The sequence below is a fragment of the Neovison vison genome, chromosome 7 (assembly GCF_020171115.1).
Source record: "Neovison vison isolate M4711 chromosome 7, ASM_NN_V1, whole genome shotgun sequence".
Taxonomy (NCBI): Eukaryota; Metazoa; Chordata; class Mammalia; order Carnivora; family Mustelidae; genus Neogale; species Neogale vison.
The window spans coordinates 107,929,036-107,939,834 of NC_058097.1; the positions used below are offsets into that span (position 1 = coordinate 107,929,036).

At 48.5% G+C, this 10,799-nt stretch overlaps 1 protein-coding gene across 1 annotated transcript; it reads right to left on the reverse strand.

Moving 5' to 3' along the window:
* Positions 1 to 2,691: 2,691 nt before the first annotated feature.
* On the reverse strand, positions 2,692 to 5,517 carry SMIM35 (small integral membrane protein 35). Its single transcript, XM_044260173.1, has 4 exons — positions 5,328 to 5,517; positions 4,520 to 4,636; positions 3,452 to 3,485; positions 2,692 to 2,791 (listed from the first exon to the last, which is right to left on the reverse strand). Exons 1-4 carry the CDS (start codon positions 5,515 to 5,517, stop codon positions 2,692 to 2,694), a joined length of 441 nt encoding a protein of 146 aa, XP_044116108.1.
* Positions 5,518 to 10,799: the final 5,282 nt, after the last annotated feature.

The window sequence follows — 10,799 nt, forward strand, 5'->3', positions numbered from 1 at the left end:
ATGAAAACATGTTGTATTCTTGGGAGAGGCCTGGGGTGAAGGGCAATGCTGTGTTCACCAGCAGGACTGAGTGCGGAAGTCAGGAAAACAAGAAGGAGGTGCAGGGGACAGGGAACACGTCAGAGGACCCTGAAAGAGGAAGTAGCCCAGTCTCGGTTCCGCTCCCAAGGATGGGAAATACCCTCCATTCTCCCAGCCCTCAGCAGCTGTCCCTGTGTCCCTACCTGAAGCCACCAAACCTGGGGCGGGACCATCTGGGCCCTGGGCCCCATCCTTTCAAGTTTCCCCAAGGTCTCAGAGTCCTGAGCATACTCCGGGAGTCAGAGTGGCCCCCTATGGGCTGCAGTCCCAGGATCCACACTGAAAGGGGCATCATGGAGAGTTTCGCTGAGGCTGGACATCCCATGGGTTAAGGAATGGGGCCCAGCCCTCAGCACTGAAATCCAAAGAAGGATGTCAAAGTCACCCCATCCCCCCTCCTCGCTGCTTTCCCAATAAAGCCTTCAAGAGAGAGTGGGATCCGAAGCTATGGGGGGCTCTGCCCCACACTCACCAACTCAGGGATAGAAATACTGGGGCCCAGATGAAGATCTCCAAATTTAGAGATTCAATTTATTAAGTCATAGCCTGGCTAAGTCAGACGCTGGGAGAATGGCCCCCCAGATCCTGGCAGGAAGTGAGGAGGTAGGGGCTGGTAAGGCCCCTCTCCTTTCTCCCTTCCTCCCTCCCTTCCCCCTACCCTTTCCTTTCTTCACAACTGGCTAGAACCCAAAGCAAGAAAGAAACCAGGCTCTGGGGAAGTGAGGATAGGAAGACAAATACTAAGACTTCTGTCCTCCCCACCCATCACTGTCCTCGGCTCCTGCATCTTCTTGGCCTTGGCGCTGGGACATGGGCAGGTAGTTCTAACTACAGGTTTCAGCAGGGGCTGGGCCCCTGTCAGGCCCTGCTCCATCCACAGCTGCCCTGGGAGCGCAGTCTCTCTGGATGGAATAACAGTGCATTAAGGGCCTATTAAGACAACATCTGGGTGTGGATACCACCTCAGGTCCAGCAAGGCAGACCAGAGGAAAAAACGATGACTCACAAGGCAAAAAGTGCTGCTGTCCACCAACCTACATGTGGTTTGTGATTTCCCTTGTGCATTACCTAGTTGGTTTTTTTTAAGCCTGGCGTGGGTCCCTCCCTGACTCCCACCATTTCTAGTCTGCCCTCCCCATCACAGGGCAAGCCTGGCACAGGAAATGCAGAACACAGGGAGACTGAGCTCTCTGCCCCCGACCCCTGCCCACCCATCACGGAAGCCTACAAAATAAGATTGTATTTCTAGCACTGACCTCCAAATGGTTTTAAGCACTGACCTCCAAATGGTTTGGGAGGCACTGAGGCTGGTCAGCGGCAGGGAAAACAAAGCCAAGTGGTAGACAGAAGTGTGGGGAGGTTGAAAGCACCAGAACGAAGCAACAGAATGGGACAGGGCAGGGCAAAGGCCAAGATCAGTCTTCAGCTCTTAGAGGAAGTTGGCTTCTGGTAGGAAGGTTAAAAACAGCATCTGGAATCACCTCCACTCCCACATGACTTTGCCTATTAAAGATATGACTGGTTTTCCGGCCTCTGGAGTCCGCCCTTCGAGGGGAAGTGCCTGGGGATGTCCCGTGGAGAGCTCCCCTGCGGAGCTGCAGGCCTTGCCTACACTGGGCTGAGCTGGGAGGCCTTTGTTCTCCAGGACACCTGGAACCCCTCCCCAGGCTCAGGGTCTCCTGGGAACCAGTCTCTACTCGGGGGCAAATGCCTGTCTTTTTGTTTGTAGGAGAAAGCCAGTGTTACCCTACCAGACTCTGTCCAGAGAACCTCCTGGGGTCCTCCTGCTGCAGGCCTATGGTGCACCTGAAGTGACTCCTCATCATCCACAACAAGACTCCAGAGGTTGATGGCAGCCTGGGGAGCCCATGAGGGGCAGGTGCCTCCCCAGGAGCCTCCTCCTGCAGAAAAAGAAAAGGAGAACAACTAAGAGATGAGGCCTGGAAAGGATTCCTCTATACCACTGCATCTGGTGAGGCTTCTCTCAGTCCAGAAGAGAAGCTCAGAGAGAAACTGGGGGTCTGTGAGGGATTCTGGAGGGAGAAAGTGGCTGGGAAAAAGCAGCTGCCATGCAGAGAGGGGATGGGCTTGAAGGTGGGAGGGGTGGAGTAAGGGGAAGGAATAAGGGGTAAGGGGTCAGCTGGCCATGAAGCAAGGATGCCTCTTGGGCCTTCCATTCAAAAATGACACTCTGGAGTGATGCTTCTTGGAGAGAGTGGCCATCTAGAACCTTCAATTCACAGCAAAGGGTTGAGATAGAAGCTTGACTCTAGAAGCTGCTACCTGATTAGAAATAGAACCTCCCCAGGAAAGAAAGGCAGGACGTGGACTGGGTGCCCAGCTGGAAAGGAGCAGTCTGCTGCCAGCAGGTGGTGAGGACAGCATGACCCTGGGCCTTGGTGCCTGAGATCATCTCCCGTGGACCCACTCCTGAGAAGTGGGGGGTGGGGGGGCCAGGGAGGAGATGAAGCGAATCATCTCTTGGGTTCCAAACAGTCCCTGGTGTTAGGCTTGGGCGCCTGTGCCATCCGAAGACCTTACCATGGGATCAGATTTACTCGGGAACTCACCACTCACCTCTCCTGGGCTCTAGAGCCTGACACTCCCCCATCAGACTAGCCTGTCGGAGAACTTCATGTAGCCACCATCCGAACTGCTGACATGGCCACTGATGGTGAAAGGTGGACCCACCTCCAGCTCCTTCAGGTTCCTGAGAAAGATGATCCAATCAAGTCTTGGGGGGCTGAGAACCTGGACTCTCCTTGGGAGCCCAACTCCCTAGGCCAGAGCATGGGAAGAACTTCCTGGCCATGGCTCCTCAACCAACCCATCTTCCAGAACAGGAGTTGGCCCACGTCTCAGGGCCAGATGAAGAGCAGGCCCACCCGGGGGCAGCGAGCAGATAAGGGGGCTGCAGGAGCATTTTCTGAACCCCGCTCCCTAAATTCCTGACGGTCTCCACTTGCTCCTCTCTTCTGACACTACATTGTGCCTGAGATATTATTTGTAGTCAAGTCTGTGTCCACCACAGACAGTGAAATGCTTAAGGACAGAGACTATGTACATCATACCCCCTAGAAACTAATACCACAATACCTGCAACAATAGATTCTTCTTGAGAAAACTATGAGTAGCTGACAAAGGTATGGCTGGTCCCTGCCTGGGGGCAAATGTTAAGAGGATCGCCATCAGCAGGGTTTTCCATAATCCTGGCCATGCTCAAGTTTTTATTCATGGTACTTTCTAAATAGACCCCAGCTCCTTCCTTTTCTCTTGTTTGCTTAGGAGCATGGGGAGAAGACAAGGAAGAGAAACAGGGCATTTGGGCTCCATACCTAACCCCACCCAGATCTGCTCTGAATCTACTCACCGGATCTGGTACAAGTTGAAGACAAAATTAGGCCCTAGAAAGACAATCAGAAAAGAGAGGGTTAGTACCTCCAGGGAGACCAGTCCATCACATTTCTGGGAATATCTGGTGCTCCCTCGCCCGATCTGGGAGGAGCAAGGTGGCTGGGTTGGACCTCAGGATGCTGTGGGAGGGTCCCAAGCTCCTTCATTGGCTTCTGCCTGCCACATGCCCATCTTCCCAGAAAGAACCACCAGCTTTGTGGGGCAGATCCTGTGGCTAGGAATCCTCCCTCCCCCGTCATTAAGGGATGCTTAAAGGATGATTTGCCCTGATTGCCCTGGGAAAGAGGCAGTCCCAGTGTAGAGCCCAAAAGAAGCAGACCTGGGCTTGAATCCAGACTGTACCACTCTTGAACCCTGTGACTTCAGACTTCCTGCTCCATCTATAAAAAACTAAGAATTCTAACCTTACTTGGAATTTTAAAGAAAATCCTATTAGGCAAAGTACACTGGAACATAATAGGTACTCAGCAAACATTCATGGAAGCCATGGAAGTCAGCTGCAGGTCGAGAAACGCCTTCTGCCTCAGGGGATCCCAGCACGCCCTGCCAGCTCTCCCAGGTCCCATGGGAAATGCCAATATGGCTCAGAGCTGGGAGGGCAGCAGCAAATTCGGGGAGACTCCCAGGGAAGTGGAAGCTGAAGCAAGCTTCGGAAAGGGCCCCAAGACCCACAGGCGGGGGAGAGATGTACAAGGAGCCAGAGTGGGGGCCCCCTGTCCAGCCTGGCCTCGAGGCCCATGCAGGCCTTGGAGATGGACTCTGGTGGGCTCTGAAGGAAGAGAGAGACAGCCTCCGGCTGGGCAGGCAGAGACCGCACTCCCTCAGTCAAGGCCCAGGACCCCACCCTCAACCATTCGAGCGCTCTGCCACCCCCACTCAAGTCTTCAACCACTGCAGCCACCACAGGAAATATTTTTGCATGATACCATGCTGAAGGGTGTGCAGCCCCACCCAGCCGTGCCCACTGCTACAGGAGAGGAGGGGCAGGCCAGGGCTGGGCTGGCGGGGTCCGGCACTCACTCACCCTCCCAGCAGTACCCACGCTGGTACCACTTGGCCAGGCTGTAGCCCAGGATGGACACAAGCAGCAGCGAGAGTCCCACGCCGAGGATCAGGCCCAGTGTGCTGATGGAGTCCTCACCTGCAAAGACATGGCCCCCTCTGTCGGCTGCCCAAGTCTCCTTCCTCCCTCCCCACTGCCATGAACATGACGGCTCCCACTAAGATAGCAGGATCGGATACCCAAGTTTTTAGTGTTAGCTTGTTTATCCAAAGTCCCAGTCCTTGACCACAGAGGTAGACTGGAGCTGGGAGGGCCTCCTGAAGCCACAGGCCTTCTGCTTATTGGAAAATGTGCTGCAGTTTGGAGGAAGAGCCTAGAAGGTCTCTCCTCAGCCTTGCTCAGTGGTCAAGGGCAGCCTGGAGGCCCCAAGAGGGGAGACCAGAAGATCCTTAGTATCCTCCCCACAAAGCCCGGGGACTAAATGTCAGGGTGTTTACTTGTAAATTCTGTTGCCGCTTATACATATCATTTCTTCCCTTTTTGTGGTATGAGCTCTTAGCTAAATTTATATTTTATTTGTAAAGCCAAACCAAGGTAGAAAGGGAAGGAGGAGGGACGGTGGGGGATCGAGGAAGGGGGAGAGGGAAGGAAAAAAGGGAGGTGAGGGAAGGGGGGAGGCAGGGAAAGGCAAGAGGAGGGGAGGAGGAGAGGAGAGGGGAGGGAGATTGGACCTCTCCAAGGAGATGAGATGGGCCTGAAGCTGGACCAGCAGCAGAGAGGGAAGCCAGCAGAAAGAGGCTGACAATGGGGGCACCATGGAGAGACCCACCTGGCAGGCCAGTGAAGGAAGAAGAAAGCCAGCACCACTCTTGCTGGATGAGCACCAGGAGTGTGCAAGAATCAACTGATTCCCAGCTCTGTGGCCCAGGGTCCTGGGGCTCTGGGGTGCTGCCAGGGGGCCAGGAGGTATAGTGGTTAGCCTTTGGCACAGCAGATTTGCTTCCAAAGCCCAGGCCCATCATTTGCAAAATGTGGGACCTGAGCAACTCCCTTTCCCTCACTAGACTTCAATTTGCTTTTATGGAAAATAAGCATGGTAATAAATACACGCAGACTTGCTATGCTGATTAATGGCAGTGCATTGCAGAGACTAAGTGTAGTACATACACTAAGTGTATACAATGTGAACTACAACAGTGTTGCTGCTGTCATTATCAGTATCACACGGTGTGACTGTCCTTTTAAAATATTTCACAATCTCCCCTGCCCAAGCCTTTCCCTCCCCCATGCCCCTTAGCCCTTCTTCCTATGAAAGCATCCCAGCAAAGCATGTGAGTGCCAAATGCAGAAAGAAAGGGTCTGTCTTCCTACTTTTTGATTTCAAGAGCCCAGGCCCTTAGCAAAATAGAAAGTATTCACAACTTAGACAAGAGATGAGCCAAAGCAAGACAGCCTTCCTCGTCTTACTAGGAAAAAGATCTCCAACCTGGGGGAGGAGAGGGAAAACAAGAGATTAAGAGAGAAGTAGGAAAAAAGCACTGAAAACATTGAAAAAATGCCAGTGGGTCCCAGAGAGGAAGACCTCATTCTCTGATCCAATGTTGAGCCCTGGGGATGCAACAGAACTTCCAGGCAGAGCTGTGGGACCAGAGAGCTGGACTGAGCCCCAGAAAGAGAAGAGCACAGGAAGGATGGCTGCAGGGAGCACTGTGGCAGATGGAGCCTCAGATTGCCTTGGAGAGCTGCTGTGCCCTCTCATGGCATGCAAGCAACCAAATGATATCTAGCCCCAGGAGAAGTAGGGAAGTCACAGAGAGACCTTCTCAACCACAGAGAGTCACACAGCTGTCTCGGGACATCTCTGCAGCCCTCTTCCTGGCTGAGGCTCAAAGCTCTCTCCAGATGATGGCCATTGTCATTGGTATCCACATAAGCACATGACATCAGGGACTATGCACCCTTCCCGACTCCTTACATCCCCAAGAGATGGGGGGTGCCGGGATACCCAAAGCCACTAATGGCATCTTCTCTGTGCCAGGCACTTTTTCTAGACCCTTGCCTTATAGCAATAAACAAAATAAAAAAATCTCTGTTCTCGTAGAAATTACATACCAGTGGAGGGAGACAGACAATAAACAAAGAAATAAACTGTATAGCATCCTGGAAGGGGATTCATGGGAGTGAGAAAGAAAGAAAGCAAAGGAAGAGATGAAAAGCTCTGTGGGGACAGGAGTACGGTTTTAAATAAAGCAGTCAGGGACGGGCTCAAGAAGAAGGTGACAGTTGAGGAGAAGGCCCCACAGGAGCTGAAGATATGCCATGCAGGCAGCTACAGCAGAAACACGCTAGGCAGAGGTTCCAGGAGCATTGAGGAGCCCTGTGTGAAGTTGGGGGGTGGGAATGAGGGACAGCAGCAGGTGACGGGTAACAGGAACCAGCTATGATAGTGTATAGTGAGTAGAAGGCAGTACAGAAGTTTGGGTTTTCCTCTAACCAAGAAGGGGTCATGAGAGATTTGGAGCAGAGGAATGACATGATGCCATGTATTAAGAGGACAGTCCACTGGCTATTGTGTTAAGAACAGGCAATGGGGAGGGGGATGATGATGATGAAGGGAAACCAGAGGACCACGGTGAAGCTCCAAGCAAGAGACGCTCACTGAGGAAAGCATCGTAAGAAACAGAGAGGTTGAAGTCCAAGAGACCATCTGTGTGGGTCACAGAAAGTGTGACAAGGACCCAAGAGCTCAAGTCTTCCCCAGTGATGATGGGGGGTGACTCGCGAGTGGTGGACAGATGACTCAACAAGGCATGGGAGAAGTATCTGCAGTGCTGGTGGAAGCTGAGGTTTTGAAGGGTTTCATCAAAGAAAGTACCAGAAGGAAAGCACCAGCAGGGAAATCACAGGTCTTCTGGAGATCCAGCTGATGAGGGAAGGAGGTACACCAGCTGTGCTGGCTACCATTTTGTCCTCACCCACAAAATGGTGCCTTCTGGCTGAGGTGGATTTCAGACACACGAATTACTCTATTTCACACCTCTTTATCTTCTTAGGTGGCTCTTTAACTAATATACTTTTTTTTTTTTAAAGATTTTACTTAGTCCCTTGAGAGAATGTGAGAAAACAAGTGGGGGAGGGGCAGAGGAAGAAGCAGACTCCCTGCTGAGCAGAGAGCTTGATGGGGGTTCCATCCCAGGACCCTGAGATCATGACCTGAGCGGAAGACAGATGCTTAACTGACTGAGCTACCCAGGCACCCCAAGGTTTTATTTATTTGAGAAAAAGAGAGAGAGAGACCGAGAGCAGGGGGAGAGACAGAGGAAGAGGGAGAGCATCTCAAGCAGACTCGGCGCTGACTGAGGAGCCCAACATAGGGCTCCATCCCACAACCCCAAGATCATGACCTCAGCGGAAACTAAGAGTCAGACGCTTAACCACCCAACCAACTGAGCCAACCAGGTGCCCCATCTTTACCTAATATTCTTAACTAAATCTTTACTTAATTCTTCCTTTTGTATACCTTTGCATTTCTTATACTTCACACACACAAGAAGTATACAGATTAACATGATAAACATCCATGTGCCTACCATTAAGCTTCAAAGAATTCAAAAATTCCAACATTACTGCTTATTAACTTCAGAATAGCCTTCTCCTACCTCTCCAAGTAACTGTCCTCTCAAATTTGATGTTTTTACCATATATTTTTTTAATCTATATATATAATATATATTTTTATATATATATTTTTAAGATTTTATTTATTTATTTGACAGAGAGAGATCACAAGTAGAGAGAGAGGCAGGCAGAGAGAGAGAGGAGGAAGCAGGCTCTCTGCTCAGCAGATGCGGGACTCGATCCCAGGACCCTGAGATCATGACCTGAGCCGAAGGCAGCGGCTTAACCCACTGAGCCACCCAGGCACCCTATTTTTATATATATTTAATATATAAATTATATATATTTAATATATGTTTATATATTTTTATACTATATATATATAACATACCTATATATATATAGGTAAGTCTTTTATACTATTTCCTTTCTCCTTATTGTATGTGTGTGTGTGTATATATATAATTGTTTTCCTTATTTTTAAACTTTATAAAAAGGATGGTGGGATTACTTCCATTCCAGGCCATGGCAGAATAACAGACCAGATTTACTCTCCCCACCCCCTAGTTAAACACTAGAAAACCAGACAAAATAGGTTTTCTATTTTGTCTGCAAAGGTACAAAGGTGCAGACCTAAAAAGGTCTGCAAGGTGATGATTCCTGAGAGGCAAATGAAACACAGGGCATTCTGTGACTGCCCAGCTTACTGCCTGGGGTGGGTTTCCAACTCCCAAGTACAGGGAGGTGGGACCCAAAGAGAAGCCAGCAGTCCAGGTTGAGGAGAAAGAATCTGGCACCCAGGAGACCAACACAGCTCAAATTTATGAGACGAGAACACCAGAGGGGAAGGGTGCATAGACTGATTTCCAAAATTCTGCAAAACAGTCCCCTGATGTCCCTGGTTGTGGTCTGTCCTTTAAATATGCTTATGGCATCTTTTTTGAGCAGAATTTAAATGTGTACTTAGTTAAATACATCCATTCATTTAAAAACTCTTACTTAAGAAATCCATCTTGGGGCACCTGGCTAGCTCAGTTGGTTAAGTGTCCAACTCTTGATTTCAGCTCAGATTATGATCTCAGGGTCGTGAGATCCAGTTCCACATCGGGCTCTATGCTGGGCATGGAGCCTGCTTGGCTTTCTCCCTCTCCTTGTGGCCCTGCCCCACCCCCCACTTGCTCACTCTCTAAAATAAAATAAAAATAAAATCTCTAAAAAAAAATAATTCATCCCTACTTCAAGATATACACCTTAGTTTTCTTCTAAAAGTTTTAAAGTTCTGTTTTTCACAGTTAGAACACTCATCTACCTAGAATTCATTTTTTGGATGTGTTCTAAGGTAAGGATCTAATTTTTATATGGAAAGTTATTTTTCCATACTTTGCCCTGTGATTTTCATTGTTGTCACTTTCGTGTAACAAGTTTTCCTTATATGTTTGTTTCTTTTCCTGGGCTCTCTATTGTCTTCTATTGGTCTGAACATTTATCACTTTAACACTCCTACATTATCTTAATTACTATAGTTTCATAATAAAAATTGAATCTTGATCACTGGCAAAATAAATACTGCTCCTAATTCCCCCTCAAAAACATGTAAGTTATGATGGATACTTTGCCCTTCCCTGTGAATTTTAGAATCAGCTTTTCAAGATTACTGCAAACCTCTATTAGAGCCTTGATTGGGATTGCCACGGGTTTATAGGTTCTTTTGGGTAAAAATGATGTGGAGTCTTCAAATTTATAAATATGGCATATATTTTCATTTATCTGTGTCATCTTTTATTATTTTTGTAAGATTTTATTTATTGGTCAGGAAAAGAGAGTGAGCAAGTACAAGCAGGGGAAGTCACAGGCAGAGGGAGAAGCAGGCTCCCCGCTGAGCAGAGAGCCCAATGTAGATCTTGATCCCAGGACCCTGGGATCATGACCTGAGCTGAAGGCAGGCACTTAACCAACTGAGCCACTCAGGCATCCCTGTATCATCTTTATTAAGCTAGCATATGTTTTGCGATTTCCCTTTTAAGGGTTTTCCATACCTTCTTGCTAGATTTATTCTTAGGATCCAAATCACAGCTCCAAAAATGAAAACCACAACATCCAAGAAAAAAATATATTGGGATGGGATTAACAGCAGATTAAATGTTACAGAAGAATCAAAGCTGTGCACCTGAAGACAGAGCAACACCAACTTACTCAAAATGAAATACAGAGAGGAAAAAAACAAAACAAAACAAAACAAAATGAATGGAAAGAACACCAGTGAAGTGTGGGAAAACTTCAAGCAAATTAGAACATGTGTAACTGGAGTCCTTAAAAGAGAAAAGGACAAGAAATATTTGAAGAAATATTTGGCCAAACATTTTTTAAACTTAAAGAATCCATCAATTATCTACTCAAATAATACCTTTCCTTCCCAATGAGGAATTCTGGCACCCATGGTTGATAGCAAACCTATTTTCCTTTTCATTACATCAAAAAACCCTAGGCCAGCTATAGGAAGATGACAATTACATTTCCTTTCTACCAAACCTCTGTAAGAATCACTATTTTCAACGACAGTGTATGTATAAGGTGGAAAGTATGCCAGACAAGGGCATGGCGTCTTGTAAGACCTTGGACAGGAGGTGAGTCTCTGTGTTGGTTATAAAGGCAAAACCAAAGATTTAGAACCAGACAAAGCAGA